General features: G+C 40.6%; 1 protein-coding gene across 1 annotated transcript in view; it reads right to left on the bottom strand.

Annotated features, from left to right (window-relative positions):
* Positions 1–16,402, bottom strand: part of LOC136883271 (monocarboxylate transporter 4) — a 364,210-nt gene extending 347,808 nt beyond the window's left edge. Inside the window, exon 1 of the mRNA XM_067155487.2 lies at positions 16,021–16,402. Coding sequence (XP_067011588.2) covers positions 16,021–16,267 — 247 coding nt within the window. The 5' untranslated portion in view covers positions 16,268–16,402. The remainder of the gene's footprint in view (positions 1–16,020) is intronic.
* Between the last annotated feature and the right edge of the window lie 1,970 nt (positions 16,403–18,372).

The following is an 18,372-nucleotide window of genomic DNA, read 5'->3' as shown; positions in this document are numbered from 1 at the left end:
TCTTTTAGGCCTAAATGTGATGGCTTTCATTCCAAAAGTAAAAGATTGTAACCAGAAACAAATTAAAATTATTTGTAATTTTTTTTTTATTTCGATCTGCAAAATGTTAAGCGTTTTGAATGTTTTACGCATCGGTGACCTATTTGTAAAGCTGTACGATTATTGTAGCTACTGCCAGACTTCAGTCTCGGGGATGTCCTGAATCACGAATTCTCTGAGGTAAACAACATTTTATTTGTTTTAAAGTTTACCGCACTGCAGCTGATTAGCAAGAAAAGTCATAAAATGAAATGAAATACAGTAGCGACCCCTAGCAAGTTCGTCTACAAGGCAGAAGTAGATGGACACTTGTAAAATCATAAACCGGATATTACAAGCAAGTAAATTATCCTTTGCACATATGCAAATGCTGCGCATGTGGGGTAAATGCATTTTGTTTCACCTTATACGAACGCGAGCACACACAGAAAGCTGATGGACCATGCTCTGCATTGCCAGAACACTAAATACGTGAAATTGTTGGGACACATAAGGTAAATCCGGGACAGATGCCGCCCCGGTAGAGATGCCGCATACACTGTAGCTAAAGGTTCCCATCGTTACAGCTAGATGGCAATATGTGTGGTTTTTCAGTTTCTGAGGAAGAACTACTGTCTGCAAGTGTGACGAAATTTGCTCGTATATTACGCCAATTATAGCCGATATCATGAGGCGAGTACATGGTTCCTCCTGACAAAGTTTTTGCGTGTGTTAATTTATTGTATATTAAGTTGGCTTCAAATGCTTAAATCAGACGTTTTTAGTACAGTAGACGTCAGAAACATAACTATAGTTGAGAGTAAGCTCATTTTGGGCCATGATAGCCTTGAGGTACGAAAACAGGAGGGTGCGGCGTCTCTCCCTGATAGTTGGCCTTCGGGCTGAGCAGCGGTCGCTGTGCAGGCCAGAGCCATTTCAAGGGTGTTAAGTGCCGTGGGGTTTTATATAACACAGTGAAGAATCCATTGCACATGCACATTTATAGTAAATCGAAATTAAAATATGATTTTTTTTTTTTTTTTTTTTTTTTTTGCTATTTGCTTTACGTCGCACCGACACAGATAGGTCTTATGGCGACGATGGGATGGGAAAGGCCTAGGAGTTGGAAGGAAGCGGCCGTGGCCTTAATTAAGGTACAGCCCCAGCATTTGCCTGGTGTGAAAATGGGAAACCACGGAAAACCATCTTCAGGGCTGCCGACAGTGGGGCTCGAACCCACGATCTCCCGGATGCAAGCTCACAGCCGCGCGCCTCTACACGCATGGCCAACTCGCCCTGTAAAATATGATTTTAATGTTGTAAATTATCAGATAGATTTTTTCCATTGAATGATTATATTATGTGGATATAATTGTCTTGTAGTACGTTCTAGTGTTCGGTTATATTAAAGTTGAAAAAATTGGCTTAAATTTCATTTTGTCATTAATTATTTTACTCGCGGCATCTCTCCCGAGCAAAGTCGGCATCTATACCGGGATCCAGGGAGAGACGCCGCAGATGCAACAATTCCTTTGTTCACACCTTTCTCCGATTTACTTTCAATTGCCAATATTTTGTTCATCCCTGATCAAATGTACATGTTTTCAAATTATGCTCGATGAATTTGCAACAATTTTTAAAGTAAATATACCGAGATATAACAAAAGACATAAAAAGTGCGGCAACTCTCCCGGAATTACCCTATTAATGGTAAGGGTACCACATGGTCGAAGTTACCCTAGCTGACCGTAAAAATGTTCCTTTTTGTTAAGTTTAATGCTTACATGCACTACTTCCGTCTGTCTTCTAATCGCAATCCAACGAAATAATTGCTACAATGAAGTTGCATGGAATGATGCACAGAGATAGCTAAGCTACGCTAACCTAACCTAAGCAACGACAAGCTAAATTTTACAGATCGCCAAGGAACCCGTCGGCACAATCACTTTTTTGCCCGGCATCTAGCATGTGTGCGGCTTTCGTGAATTATCTCAATACAATACTTATTTCGTTGATTAATTTATTGTTTCTGTGTACGTTAACTCTCATGGAGTGCAGACGAAAGGAAGTAATATAAATCAATCAATCAATCAATCAATCAATCAATCAATCAATCAATCAATCAATCAATCAATCAATCAATCAATCAATCAATCAATCGCTACTGATCTGCATTTAGGGCAGTCGCCCAGGTGGCAGATTCCAGATCTGTTATTTTCCTAGCCTTTTCTTAAATGATTGCAAAGAAATTGGAAAATTATTGAAAATATCCCTTGGTATGTTATTTCAATCACTAACTTCCCTTCCTGTAAACGAATATTTGCCCCAAATTGTCCTCTTGAATTCCAATTTTATCTTCATGATGTGATCTTTCCTACTTTCGAACGAACCACCCAAACTTATTTGTCTACTAATGTTATTCCACGCCTTCTCTCCACTGACAGCCTGGAACAAACCACTTAGTCGAACAGCTCGTCTTCTTTCTCCCATGTCTTCCCAGCCAAAACTTTGCAACATTTTTGTAACGTTACTATTTTGCCGGATTTTTTCCAGTTCTTGAATGAAGTAATCCTGGTGAGTGTTCCCTACACTGGAACCATACTCTATTCAGCGTAACTTATCCTAGCTTTCTGTGTGTGGTTGCCTTTAGCCTACACCGCGAATGGTAGAACAGTGCTATTCTTAACTCCATTTTTTCTCCTTGCAAAAGAATGCAAAATTCTTTGATATATACAATAAGTTACCTTCAGTTTTGTGCATGAGAGGTTTAGAAATTATCCAACACATCAGCAAATTTATTATAACATTACCTGCATGTTCTCCGAGTTATAAAAATTAAATTAAATATTCCATTGAAAAATTCCTCAAAATAGAGCATAATCTACCACATTCCAGATTTTAACATCAACACATTGTTTAATCATTTTTTGAAATAACTTAATATTAGGGCAAAAGTAATATGCATCTAATCGGTATTTTTCAATATTTTTATTATAATACTTGTAGCAGTTGTCCACCTCTGTGGTGTAGTGGTCATTGTAATTAGCTTCCACCCCGGAAGGCACGGATTCGATTCCCGCTACTGCCACGAAATTTGAAACTTGGTACTAGGACTGGAACAAGCTCCGCTGAGCCTCAGGAGGTCAACTGAGTAGAGGGATTTCGATTCCCACCGCTGCCATCCTGGAAGTGATTTTCCGTAGTTTCCCACTTCTCCTCCAGGCTAATGCCGGGATGGTCCCTAATTTACGGCCATGGTTGCTTCCTTCCCTTACCGGGCGAGTTGGCCGTGCGGTTAGGGGCGCGCGGCTGTGAGCTTGCATCCGGGAGATAGTGGTTTCTAACCCAACTTTCGGCAGCCCTGAAGATGGTTTTCCGTGGTTTCCCATTTTCACACCAGGCAAATGCTGCGGCTGTACCTCAATTAAGGCCAAGGCCGCTTACTTCCCACTCTTAGGCTTTTCCTATCCCGTCGTCGCCATAAGACCCATCTGTGCCAGTGCGACGTAAAGCCACAAGCAAAAAAAGAATAGCTTCGTTCCCTGTTCGTACTATATCTCTTCCAGTCTTCCGATCCCCACCCACAAGTACGCTGCTCAGCTTGGCAGGTGAGGTCACCTGGGCGACTTCCTAGTCCTCCTTTCCAGGTGTATCCCCACGACCCAATGTCTCACGCTCCAGGACACTCCCGTTGAGGCGGTACAGATCAGATACCTCGCTGAGTTTGAGGGAAAACCAAATCTGGAGTGTAAACTTAATAAGAAAGAAGGAAAATAATGAAGTAATGTTGCTGATACTTATGTAAATTATCAGCGAAATAGAGAAACAGTGTCAATGATAGAGGCATTAGACTTGACACAAAGGAACATTTACTGCGGTCAGCTAGGGTAATTTCGACCATAGGGTATGTCCGTCCACATCTCCAAACACACTTAATATGCGTACCAATAATCTCATTCAGTTAGTGCTCTAGCAACCCAGACCACAATCCATGAAAGTCGAGTAAATGGACCCCATAGTCTAGTTATTACGTGCCTTAGAACAAAAAAGTCAAATCTTAAAATATCCTTTCCGTCAAGAAATAAATTTCATAATGAATCCGTATTGTCAGCCTCAACAAGACGGAAGGTCTTAATAATTCAGTAGCTCCAAATCTACAATAGCGTACAATGTTATTCCTTTCTAAAAAGGAACATGTTCCGTCTCTTCCTTGTAAGACATTTTCAGGCTAAAACTGTTATAATGGTAAACACATGATATTCATGATAATACTGAAAACAATTACTTATCTTTAAAATGTTTAAGGGTCAAGATGGCAATTTTTAACAACCTGAACCGTTTTTATAACTGTGAAATGGCGTATGGCTTTTAGTGCCGGGTGTGTCGAAGGAAAAGTTCGGCTCGCCAGATGCAGGTCTTTTGATTTGACTCCCGTAGGCAACCTGCGCGTCGTGATGAGGATGAAATGATGATGAAGACGACACATACACCTAACCCCCGTGCCAGCGAAATTAACCAATTAAGGTTAAAATTCCCGACCCTGCCGGGAATCGAACCCGGGACCCCTGTGGCCAAAGGCCAGCACGCTAACCATTTAGCCATGGAGCCGGACTTTATAACTGTGTTTACATTTGATAGACTGAGTTATCTTGACTCTCAAACACTTTAAGGATAAGTCATTGTTTTCGTGTGCATCGTTGAGCTAATACCCTTACTTCGTATCCTTGCAGTCGCTTTTGCAAATACAACTTGTTAATGTTGGGACTGTGTAATGGTTTCCACGAAATATAAAGGCTTTCACGAAAGTGTCCGTGTACAGGCTCTTCGGTGTACAGAATATGACAGGTTGAACTCGGTTGCTGGGCATATAGCCTATAGAGAATACTTTTGAGCCCAGAGTTGAAAGCGCTATTCTTAGACGTGAAGAGCGTTCTGTTTATCTAAGCAATACGACATATGAATTGTTTATCCGTGAAACCAAATCCTGTCAAAACAATACGTTCCATTATGTTGTTGTTTGAGTCATCAGTCCAGAGACTGGTTTGATGCAGCTCTACATGCCACCCTATCCTGTGTTAACCTTTTCATTTCTACGTAACTATTGCATCCTACATCTCCTCTAATCTGCTTGTCATATTCATACCTTGGTCTACCCCTACCGTTCTTACCACATACACTTCCTTCAAAAACCAACTGAACAAGTCCTGGGTGTCTTAAGATGTGTCCCATCATTCTATCTCTTCTTCTCGTCAAATTTGGCCAAATCGATCTCCTCTCACCAATTCGATTCAGTATATCTTCATTCGTGATTCGATCTATCCATCTCACCTTCAACATTCTTCTGTAACACCACATTTCAAAAGCTTCTATTCTCTTTCTTTCTGAGCTAGTTATCGTCCATGTTTCACTTCCATACAGTGCCACGCTCCACACGAAAGTCTTCTTAAGGAAAGAAATTTGCTTACTTAAAACATTGATATCGGAATTAGAAAGCTCTTCCTTGCTTGTGCTAGTCTGCATTTTATGTACTCCTTACTTCTGCCATCGTTAGTTATTTTACTACCCAAGTAACAATATTCATCTACTTCCTTTAAGACTTCATTTCCTAATCTAATATTTCCTACATCATCTGCCTTCGTTCGACTGTACTCCATTACTTTTGTTTTGGACTTATTTATTTTCATCTTGTACTCCTTACCCAAGACTTCATCCATACCATTCAGCAACTTCTGCAGTCTCAGATAAAATAACAATATCATCGGCAAATCTCAAAGTTTTGATTTCCTCTCCTTGGACTGTGATTCCTTTTCCAAATTTCTCTTTGATTTCCTTTACTGCCTGTTCTATGTAAACATTGAAAAGGAGTGGGGACAAACTGCAGTCTTGCCTCACTCCTTTCCGGATTGCTGCTTCTTTTTCAAAGCCCTCGATTCTTATCACTGCAGACTGATTTTTATACAGATTGTAGATAATTCTTCGTTCTCGGTATCTGATCCCTATCATCTTCAGAATCATAAATAGCTTGGACCAATCAACATTATCGAATGCCTTTTCTAGATCTACGAATGCCATGTACGTGGGCTTGTCCTTCTTGATTCGATCCTCTAAGATCAGACGTAAAGTCAGGATTGCTTCACGTGTTCCTACATTTCTTCTGAAGCCAAATTGATCTTCTCCCAACTCAGCTTCAACTTGTTTTTCCATTCTTCTGTAAATAATACGTGTTAAAATTTTGCAGGCGTGAGATACTAAATTCATGATGCGGTAGTTTTCACACCTGTCATCGCTGGCTTTCTTGGGAATAGGTATAACAACATTCTGCCGAAAATCGGATGGGACTTCTCCTGTCTCATACATCTTGCACACTAAATGAAATAACCTTGCCATGCTGGTTTCTCCTAAGGCAGTCAGTAATTCAGAGGGAATATCATCAATTTCAGGTGCCTTGTTCCTATTTAGGTCACTCACAGCTCTGTCAAACTCTGACCTCAAAACTGGGTCTCCCATTTCATCAGCATCAACCGCCTCTTCATGTTCCAGAACCAAATTATCTACATCTTTACCTTCATACAACTGTTGGATATGCTCCTGCCATCTTTCTGCTTTGTCTTCTTTCCCTAGAAGTGGCTTTCAACCTGAGCTCTTAATATTCATGCACCTAGATTTCCTTTCTCCAAAGGTTTGCTTGATTTTCCTGTAAGCAGCATCTACCTTTCCCAGGACCATACAGCCTTCGACATCCTTGCACTTCTCCTTCAGCCATTCTTCCTTAGCTACCTTGCACTTTCTATCCACTTCATTCTTTAATCGCCTGTATTCCTTTCTGCCCTCTTCATTTCTAGCGTTCTTGTATTTACGTCGTTCATCAATCAGGTCTAGTATCTCCTGAGTTATCCACTGATTCTTAGTTGAACTTTTCTTCCTTCCTTACATTTCTTCAGCAGCCCTACTGACTTCATTTTTCATGACTCTCCACTCTTCCTCTATAGTGTTTTCTTCAGCGTTTTCATTTAGTCCTTGTGCAACATGTTCCTTGAAACAATCCCTCACACTCTTTTCTTTCAACCTGTCTAGATCCCATCTTTTTGCATTCTTTCCTTTCTTCAGTTTCTGCAACTTCAGATGGCATTTCATGACCAACAAGTTGTGGTCAGAGTCCACGTCTGCTCCTGGGAGAGTTTTGCAATCCAACACCTGGTTTCTGAATCTCTGTCTAATCATAATGAAGTCTATTTGATACCTTCCAGTGTCTCCAGGTCTCGTCCACGTATACAGCCGTCGTTTGTGGTGTTTGAACCAAGTATTGGCAAGGACTAAATTATGATCAGTGCAGAATTCAACCAGCCGACTTCCTCTTTCGGTTCCATTATACCCAGAACAAAACTGTGTGCATTTGTGAACCAGTGAGACGTTCCACTACAAGTCTCCTTCTGCGATTTCTGAGGTGCGTTGTCACGATAACGACGTTATCTCACGAGAACATCATATCAGCATTCTCAACATAGCACACGTATCGTCTGAAAAAACGGATTGCTCAGTTTTATGGCGGAGTATAAGAGCTTTCGACACAAATCAAGTAGACGGAATTAGATGTAACAATAATAATTTCTTGTGGCTAATTATATCCTGGTTCGGCTCTTGTAAGACATACCTGCTGAGAAGGGTGCGTGGCATCCGGCGTGAGTAGGAAACTGCGTGCAGTTGTGGTTCAGGTCAGTGTTATGCGTGGTAAGTGAGTTGCAGGAATGCCAGGGATAGAGACGTTCCGATGTATTCAAGTAACAATATTTCAGTCAATAGCATTATCGCAATTAGGTATTGATATTTTTCGTGGGTAATGAAGGAGAGTGATAAATGTAGAATACAAGCAGTGGAAATGAATTTTCAAAGGTGTCCAGAAGGTTTAACAAGAATGGACAGAGTAAGAAATGAGAGAGTTCTGGAAATGTTAAACGAGGTACCCCTACAGGAGAAGATCAAGGCTGCAGTGGTAAGGACATGTTAGGAGAATGGGAGAAGAAAGCATACCAAGAAACGTGTTATAAATGGAGTTGAAGGGAATGATACCTAGGGGAAGAGCGAGGGACAGGTGGCTGAAGGTGTAAAGAAGCGCGTCGAGGCAAGAGGAGGGAACTGGACGAGAGTGAGAGAACCGAAGTAGTCGATGGAGACGCTTATGTTCCAAGCGGACCCAGCCTGTGGTTGGAAACTAGAGTATGGTTCCAGTGTATGGGACCCTCACCAGGATTACCTGATTCAAGAACTGGAAAAAATCCAAAGAAAAGCAGCTCGATTTGTTCTGGGTGATTTCCGACGAAAGAGTAGCGTTACAAAAATGTTGCAAAGTTTGGGTTGGGAAGAATTGAGAGAAAGAAGAAGAGCTGCTCGACTAAGTGGTATGTTCCGAGCTGTCAGCGGAGAGATGGCGTGGAATGACATTAGTAAACGAATAAGTTTGAGTGGCGTTAATAAAAGTAGGAAAGATCACAATATGAAGATAAAGTTGGAATTCAAGAGGACAAACTGGGGCAAATATTCATTTATAGGAAGGGGAGTTAGGGATTGGAATAACTTACCAAGGGAGACGTTCAATAAATTTCCAATTTCTTTGAAATCATTTAGGAAAAGGCTAGGAAAACAACAGATAGGGAATCTGCCACCTGGGCGATTGCCCTAAATGCAGATCAGTATTTATTCATTCATTCATTCATTCATTCATTCAACTGCTCCAAATGATGATGATGATTTTTCGATCTGAAATTATATTTTTCAAAACCACAAGGATTTAAAATTTTATTGAATTACATCGAATTTGGGATCTGGACAGTTTAAGTATACATAAAGTAATGCAGAGTCAAATATCACGATCAATATTTTGCGTGGAAAATCATGAATTTTTTTCCACTGGACTCGACATGTTTAGATCTTTGTGTTCAAACTGAGACACTTCACTGTTTTTGTCAAGTTCATCCACACTGTAGCTTAATAGTCGTAGGAGCCAATTTCGAAATTAAAAGAAACTTTCACGACAAAACACCAACGCAGAAACATTCAAGTTATAATTTACCCCCAAAAGTAAAAGATGTCCGTAACTTTTAACGGGGCAACATTTACTAAATTTAATAAAAACACACAGAGAACTTAAGCAATATAAGTAAAAAATCCTTGTTACTGGTCACTACACTTTTTTTATATTAAAATATCTGATGCCTATTTTTCGTGGGTAATGAAGGAGAGTGATAAAAGTAGAATACAAGGTGTCGACAAGAACACTATTCTTTAAGTTTTATAAATGGTGTTTTGGATATCGGCAAAATCACAACATGGTACCGATACCACAGAAATATCGAAGCAAAACATTGATACAGAGATATAGGATATCGATATTTAACTATCGGTATTTACTTATACCGATAAAAGCGGAACAGCCCTACTTGGGGACGTTAAAAATATCAAGTCCCCGAGAAAAGGGAATTAACCATTTTAAGGTTAAAATCTCTGACCCAGCCGGGAATCGAAGGGGACTACGCTGACGATTACGTCAAGAAGCCGGACGATGTAACACAAACCGTCGTCCAAAACAGAGCACCAATTCCTGCCCGTCGCACCTCCTGCAGTATGGCCCAGTGTCTCTAGCGCCTGCAGCCAACTTCCAGTCTTCAGGCTCCGCAGGCGCGGTGGAAGTGTTGGGCTGTTCGTCCTGCTGCGCGAACACCTCCACTTTGGTGCAGTGCCGGCAATCTCTGACACTTTCTGAGTCAAACCTCTTGGGGTACCTTGAATAACAGAATTTTTCATTCCCCTTGAATGTATAACAGTTTCTGATCGACTTTCGACATTTCAACTGACTTGGTCACAAATTTTACGAAGTTATGGTGACCAATGGTGAATTCTGCGAGACAGATTCAACAATACCACTCACAAAATTCTAGATCAAGGAATTGCAAGGTATAGCGTCCTAATTTTACTGTAGTGCGAAGATATCGATTTAAAAACAAAATGGTAGATATCTCCACCTCTCAAAATGACCTCATAAATTCTTTTTTTCCTTTCTTAATCCGTTACCCTCCAGGGTTGGTTTTTCCCTCGGACTCAGTGAGTATCCAACCTCTACCGCCTCAAGGACAGTATCCTGGAGCGTGAGAGTTTGGGTCGGGGATACAATGGGGAGGATGACCAGTACCTCGACCAGGAGCCCTCACGCTGAAGGACGGGTGGAAAACCAGTTTGAGGACGGCCTAGGTGGGAATCGAAACATCCTCTACTCAGTTGACCTCCTGAGGCTGAGCGGTCCCGTTCCAGCCCTCGCACCGCTTTTCAAAATTCTTGGTAGAGCCAGAAATCGAACCCTAGCCTCCAGAGCTGGCAGATAATCACACTAAACCACAGAATCTGTCAACATAATCAATTTCTGAAATGCATATTTTATTCCTTCAAATTGCTAACTGTAGTTGCAAAGTGCGCGCGGTGTGGCACTCGAACAAAAGTAAATTCGCATTGTACTGTACATGATAGCTATTCGAGGATTGTTTTCTTTTCACAATCGACTAAACGTCGCACAGACACAGATAGGTCTCATAGCAACGATGGGTTAGGAAAATGCTAAGAGCGGGAAGGAAGTGGCGATGACTTTAATTAAGGTAGAGTATTTGCCTGGTTGAAAATTGGAAAGTAGGGAAAAACATCTACTGTGAAGCCGACAGTGGGGTTGAACCCACTATCTTCATAATGCAAGCTTACAGCTGGGCGCCCCTAACCACAAGGCTAAGTTGCTTGGTATTCGTAGATTGAATGAGATCCTTGTCTTAAATTCGCATATCGCACTATGACTAGTCTGCAAACTGTTCAAGTCAAGGCGGCTATGCAATCGTAGAATCGAGAAACTGAATATCATGGACCCCGTCGACCTTGTCTCAATTTGCAGATGTTTACAATTTCCCTAGTACCTTTTATCTTGAATGAATAATTAATTCTTAAATTTCATGATTTATTTCAAACGTAAAGAATGTAACGCCAGGAGCAGTTCGAACTCCACAAATGAACCAGATTCAAACACCGGTTATATTTCGCAGGTATTAGCAGCTCTTATGAAACTACGATATATTCTTCTAATTGTTTAACGTCACAGTAACACATCAAACGTCTTCGGCGACGTAAGGTTGGGAAATGGCCCAGAATTGGAAGGTAGAGATCGTGGCTTTAATTAAGGTACAGTCCCAGCATTTGCCTGGCGTAAAAAGAGGAAACCATAGACAACTAACTTCAGGGTTACCGACAGTGGGATTCGAACACTCCATCTCCCTAATCAAAGCTCTCACGGTTAACTCGCTCGGTAATTGCTGTAATGGGGGGTTTTGTCTTTTCATCTCATGGTCGTTTAAGACAACCGAGCAATGCACGCAGTTCCCTTCATTTCACTACGCACCACACAGTTCGTGACCTCAAGAAATATTCGTCCACGTGCCCGTCTAATCTCGCTTCCGTTCAGCTGGTTTCCGCTCTTCATCAGTCGTGGGTGGCTTCATGCAACCCCTACCAGTAATCCATTCACTCATTGTCATTTTCGAATGTTTCAGAGGTACTTGTTAATCATTTTTCCGGATCATCTTCAGTTTTTAACATTCTGAATACTTCTTCGCACTTCCACGTATCTGATTCCAATTTTAATCGACGTGGCAGGTTTAGCCAGTTTTCTTATCACCAAGAACAGTGTCTTAGCACATAAATGATCCACGCATGGCGCATAGCAATTTTAAAATGTTTAACGATCGGGCGGTATAGAGGCCATTTGACGTTACAAGAGAGTAGGAGTAGTCGCAGATGAAATAAACGATGTGCAGGTTACGTATATGTGTGCGTTGTATACCGACGTAAGTCTCCAGTGTTTAAAATTTTTCATGAAATTTTGCGATGAATTTTCTAGAGAATCCAGGATGAGAACTTGTAATTCGATGAAAATTGTTATAACATGATATACAATAGAACGTAACGGTCCCAAACAATTTCGTGGACTGATGCCTACAGCCTATGCAACACAGAGTACATTGACAATAAGTCGTGGAATGGCGCCTACGTTGTAGGCAACACAGCGTACACATTGAGCTGCCGTTGGTCGCTATGCACGTCTTTCAACGTTCCTATACTTACTGGAATTACTGCTGGTATATAGGGATTGGCTAGGAAATCCCATGCGGCTGATCTTGTGGCATAATGATCTGTTCCGCGGAATGACATCTACGTTGACGTACGAGAAAAGAATCGCATGATGCAAGATCACTTCAAGTAGCTATCGGCTTGCATTCGGGAGATAGTACGCTCGAACACTGCTGTAGGCAGACCTGTAGTTTGTTTTCCATGGTTTCCCATTTTAACACCAGACAAATTCTGGGGCTGTACCTTAATGAAGGCCACGGGTATTTTCCTTCTCACTCCCAGCCCTTTTCTGTTCCATCGTCGCCATGAGATCACTCTGTGTTGGTGCGATGTAAAGAACATTTTAATGATGTGAAGGATGTTGCATATCTAGTTACTCTTCGATAAACCTAGGACGTGTGGCTTCCGGAGAGGCCTGAATGACGACCTGCGCCTCTGTGAGAATGGGGCCCTGCCTATGATGAATTCTAATTACGAAGACGGCACACACACACACACACACAGTTAACCAATGAACGTTAAAACACTGACCCGGCCTCGAATCGAACCCGGGGCACATCGGACCAAAGGCCAACCGCTAACCATTTAGGCATGGAGCTGTCGTACAGCAACAGGTAGGTCACAGCTCATGGCCCTTAGAGCAGTTAAAGGCAAGTGTTTACAAATCAACTCCATAAATTGGATATGTTCGGAATTCTTCGTATTGTGAAACAAGGAACCAACGCATATGGAGCATGAATGATCTTTCGTAGCTTTTCTTGTTTATGATTTATCCTTCTGGAATGAACTCCATCAGCCTTTTCACGGATTTTTCTCATACTACTGTTAGAAATTATTTCGGGTAGCAGATTTACCTAATTTTGGGAGAATGTTAAACCTGTCCGTTGAAAACTACAACATTCTCAAGTCCCGCCACCCACTCTGAACTAACCTTCACAACAGAGACACTGTACGCACACAACAGCCTCCTGCTGGAACTAGCGAAGAAACTTATCCGCTGTAATGCACCACACCGACACTACTCCACCAACATAATTACTGCACTACGTTGTTACTTTTCATGTGAAAGACCCCTGTACATGACTTTGTCTTGTGGATTAGTAAATTTGTTGTAAATTTGTTTAGAGTTAAGAAAAAATATCATCAAGAAAATTTAAAACGTGTACGGACTACAGCTAGATAGTCTATAATGTTTTACGTACAGTATTCTATAATTTATCAAACGCCGGGCCGAGTGGCTCAGACGGTTTATGGCAGATTCGGTCCTGGTTCAGTCCGGTGGTATTTGAAGATAATTAAATACGTCACCGTCGTGCCGTTAAACTTAATGGCACATAAACGTACTCCTGCGGAACCAAATTTCGGCACCTCGGCCTCTCAGAATAACGTCAAAACGTTGTTACTTGGACGTAAAAACCAATGAAATTATTATTCAATATTAAATCTTGCGGTTGTGAGACCAACAGACTCCAGACAGAGATACTTCACATAGAAAATGGCAAAGGGTTTCCAGAACCAGTCATCTAGATGTTTCTGAGAACTTGCTTATAGTCATTAACTCTCCGCTGACAATGAACTCAGATAGGTTATTGTAGATCTACTAGTCGATTTCACTACGCTATGTCGAATTCTTGGAGATCGTAACTTGAGTAATCTGGATACACCAAGGCTTTTCTCGACACTCCACAGGAACAGGACAATGGCTATCCTTCGAGAATGGAACACACAATCTCATTTTCAATAATTAGAAACCCATCCTAATCATGATCTTCGTTACTGAATCGCCTGCACCAGTTTTATACCATTCTAATAATAACCACTATCTTATTATTTTTCATTTTCCCGAATTTATTATACCATCGATTTCACTCTCAGAAAGTTTCTCCGAAACAATATAAGAAACATCCTCTCGCCATTCCGACGATAGTTTTGAAAATACATGTAGAATATGAGAGATTTACTTTGAGGTACGGCACGTGTCTTATTAAAAATATACCATAAGCAAAACAAGAATTACTTCCCGCTGAACAACTCTAATTTTCGGGTTACGGATGTTACGGTTTTTGTCCCAGTTTTACTCTCTTCCTTATTTAGGACTGAGATCAATCAATTAACATTTTGAAGTTACGAATTAAATTGTCTCACGGTTTGTAGACGAATATTAGTGACATCAATATGTGGTAAGGCTCGACTATCACAGTTAAATGGCACAGATGGAAGTACAATGTTGGATGGATTTAACCCAGGGCTACTTTCACCTGCATTCATGGGACTCTGAAGTCGTGGAACGTGTGGGAGTGTCACAAGATCCCATCTGAGCCTGTCACATTGCTTCCAATTACCTGTGAAGTCTCCTCGTGTAAACCATTATGTTCTATGTCCCTTGATTAACACTGTTTCTTAATTATACTCAACCATATTAAGTTCTACGAGAATGAGCGAGTCAGTCATACTGCCTTTCATCAATAGGGAGAGATATCCGAGTGATATAACCACATATTTCTCACGAAGATGACCGTAGTTCGATTCCTGGCCAATACATGTGGGATTTTGTAAATTAAACCTCCACGTAAAACTGTAGGTCCTGCGATATCGATAACTGCGTAAAACTAAAATATTGCTCGCTTACTTCGCTTAGACCTCACACATATAATTTTTGCTTCAGTTGCGACTATTCTAGCTTCGACTGGGATTAGAACCGATAATGTTGATAACATTTCTTAACAGGCAAAGTAGAGGTCCCCATACTGCGAAAAATGTAAAATTAGGCAATATCCTCAATTTTGGCGAATGTTGAAGGGATGAAGGGCCCGAAATGTTTAAAATTGTGAGTCCTGGATAGATCTAGCAAAATAAAATGCCAAATTTCGAAAATCACTTCCGCCATAAATGCAGTTCCTTGTTTTTTTACTCGTTTTCTCTCTGATTCAAATCCTAGCCAAAGTAACTTATTTACATAATTATTTCTGTTAAGTGTTCCTTGGTTCAATACCCTCAGAAGTTTTTTGATTTTTGGAAAAATGTTCGTACCGAATGTAGTTATAACGACTCAAGTGAAACAATGCACTAACTCACATTAGCTCTCGTAGTGGTAGAAAAAGGCAATCTTCTAATCTAATGGACCGGATAACGATGATTAAGAAAGGGATTGTAATTTTAGGAATAAATGAGGAATGTATTCCCATAATTTAATGTATTTTATTTACTTAAAATTCGTAGCTCATATCCCTACGATGTTTTTAATATTGAGTTGCTTGCCTGAAGATACTGTGGATACTTCATTTAATATACAATTCGCTGCCGCTACTACAAAGCTAAAACCCTGAAAAGGGAAGCTTCAGTAAGATCTGACCACTGTTATGTCCTTTAGTCTGATTCCCTTAAATCCTTATTTTATTATTATGTAGTGCTGCATGACATATGTGTAATGTTTTATTACAACCTGTTAACACTTTGATATGCATTGTTGGGAAAGCTTTAACACAGTTTTAAATCTAGTTATCTTGATTGGCATTGGATTCTGGTAGCAATTCACCTCTCAATATACAACGCGTACTATTTCACTTGTGGAACAGGTAGCTGTATTTGTATTGTAATTCGTCACTGCTGACACGTAAGTAATGTCACTGATATCTAACAAGGGGGTGCTAGAGCAAGATTCAATCAATACCGGACTTTGCTGGTTCTTTATTGCAAATTCGTGATGCAATCAAGTCCCCTTCTACGGCAGAGACGTTACTTAAAGGTGATTCTTTTGGTCACATTGTGGCATATATTTCACTACCCAGTACACATAAAAAAGTTGGGCATGGCCGGTTTTTGCACCCAGGTATTAGAGAACTGACTTACCTCTGTGTATGGAGCTCGCGAAACTCTGCAGGGTGGTAGCGGACCGAGTGCTGTAACTGCTGCTGTGCCTGTGCAGACAGCGCTCCATTGCCGGTCCTCTCCTCAGCTGGGCCATCTCACTCCATCGCGGTGGTATGACGGCAGCTGGAGGCGGCGGAGGCGGCGACGGCGAGATGGACGGCGACGCTGATTGTGACGCCGGCATCATTTCGTCACTGAAGCATCTTCCATTCCTCCCCAACAACATGACCCTACCTTTCACACGTGTGATTTTCAAACAAATTTGGTACCTATCTTTCAAGATTATTATAGATATACATCACTTCATGAACTTTTCTACCACTTGATGCCACTCCTCTGAGCTTATCAAAACACAAAAACCACTCGCTGTTTGTTGCTACCATCACACACACTTTTCCTCGCTCATGTACGACTCTTCAGAAGCACACTTCACTAACCTCATTCCGCTTCACCAGCTCATATTAGGAAGAGTTCCACTGAGACGACATTTAATTTTATACAGACTTAATGTCTGGTTTGATTCCTGATGTCACTACGCTTGATATTAAATTCTGTAACGTTAAAATAGACTGATATATTTTTATTTATGTTTAACATTAATAATAAATATCGTAACGTTAACTGAGCAAACGATAAGCGCGCCCTAGCAATATAATTTCCGTTAAAATTCCAAACATGTAACGTTATCGAACACTTTAAAATTTATAAGAAATAGCGCGGAACAAATTGTATCCTACTTTAACAGGAATGTTATTGTATTGCACGTTCTTTTCAAACATATCATGATAAGTTATTAAACACAACGGATGTCATACTCTTTCGGATCACTATACATATAAACATTTTACCCATTCTTTCCACACTTCACCTCCCACATAACGCGCTCAAAAAGTGAGGGTCATTCTATCATTCAAGAGTCCTTTACAACATTCAAGTTTCAGTTGAGGGTGGCATACATGGCATCACTATTAACAAAAAACAACGACTGATGCTTTTCCTACATCTCTTTCGAACGATTTCCATTCTGATATTTTATGCAATTGAAAAGAGTTATCTCTTACAATATAAGAAAATTTCACCGGTTTTCGAGTGTAATTTTAACACGAACAATATCCAATCCTACCCACACAGTTTATTCCTTATGCGTATCCCTTCAACGTCAATTATTCATGTCCTTTAATCTTGAAAATACAGTACGTTATGTTTCCTAACATCTGAGAAGCACATCTTCAGTGCTCGGCAAGAGCATTGTATTACATCTGATGCATCTTGTTTGTTGCAACAATCTGGAAACGTGACTAGATGCCTCTTCTACCCAATGTCCCATTTACCTGCAAACAAGGAACAGAAATTCACCGTTAAACAACATTATATTTATGTCTTTATTTCGTACATACAAGAAACTTACTGTTCTACAAGATACTCCCGAACACCCGGATAATTTGGGTACTCCGTGGAATTCAAACCATTCAGATTTCATTCCTGGACCTATTAGGTATACAATTTTAAAGAAAGAAATTTATCCTCCTGGAATGACTTAACGACGTCCATTACGAGGAGATATTCTATGCTTAATAATCCTCCAGCCTGATAATTAGAAGTCCCTGAGCTACTCCAGAATCCACCATTGACACTGAGCATTGCCGTGGGATAGACAGGAACAAAATGAAATTCCTTATTTTCATTCGGAAACTGATTCGTTCCCGTCATAATCCCTACACATGCACTATCTTCCTCTTCCTTGAATGAATTTCAAGCCGTGGAGTCAGTGCATAACAGAGATAATAGGTTTACAAAGACATACATCGTACCACTAAATTTAAGGATTTTTTTTGCACGGCATCACGAATTTTAAATGCCTTTAGTCTTTAACGTTTCACAAATAACATTATGTGTACTCAACTAAAGCAGTCGTTTTCCCGGAGGAGTACGCAAGGGGTTGAGATCATTAAAGCTTCTGTTTATAAATCGAAAAGTCGTATATTGTTTAGACATATCTTTCAATCAATGATATATTCTAAGATTCCTGCAGTCCAAAATAATTAATACTGCTTTAGTTTCAAACTTAGTACATCATGTATGTTATAATTTCACTCTGTGGTTCAGTGGTAGAGTGTCAGCCTCCGGGTCTCAAGATAGCGGGTTCATACCCGGCAGACGTAGTTGGATTTTTGAGGGGCGGAAAAAAGTCCATTCGACACTCCATGTCGTACGCTGTCAGCATGCAAAATATCTCTGGTGACGCATTTGGTGTTTACCCGACAAAATTAATCAAATCTCAGCCATAGACACCCAAGAGAGTTTCTGTTTACACTGCCTGCCATCTAGAAG

Source organism: Anabrus simplex, chromosome 1, assembly GCF_040414725.1.
Source record: "Anabrus simplex isolate iqAnaSimp1 chromosome 1, ASM4041472v1, whole genome shotgun sequence".
Classification (NCBI taxonomy): domain Eukaryota; kingdom Metazoa; phylum Arthropoda; class Insecta; order Orthoptera; family Tettigoniidae; genus Anabrus; species Anabrus simplex.
Note: the sequence above shows the minus strand (reverse complement) of the source record. Positions and strands in the feature narration are given on the sequence as shown.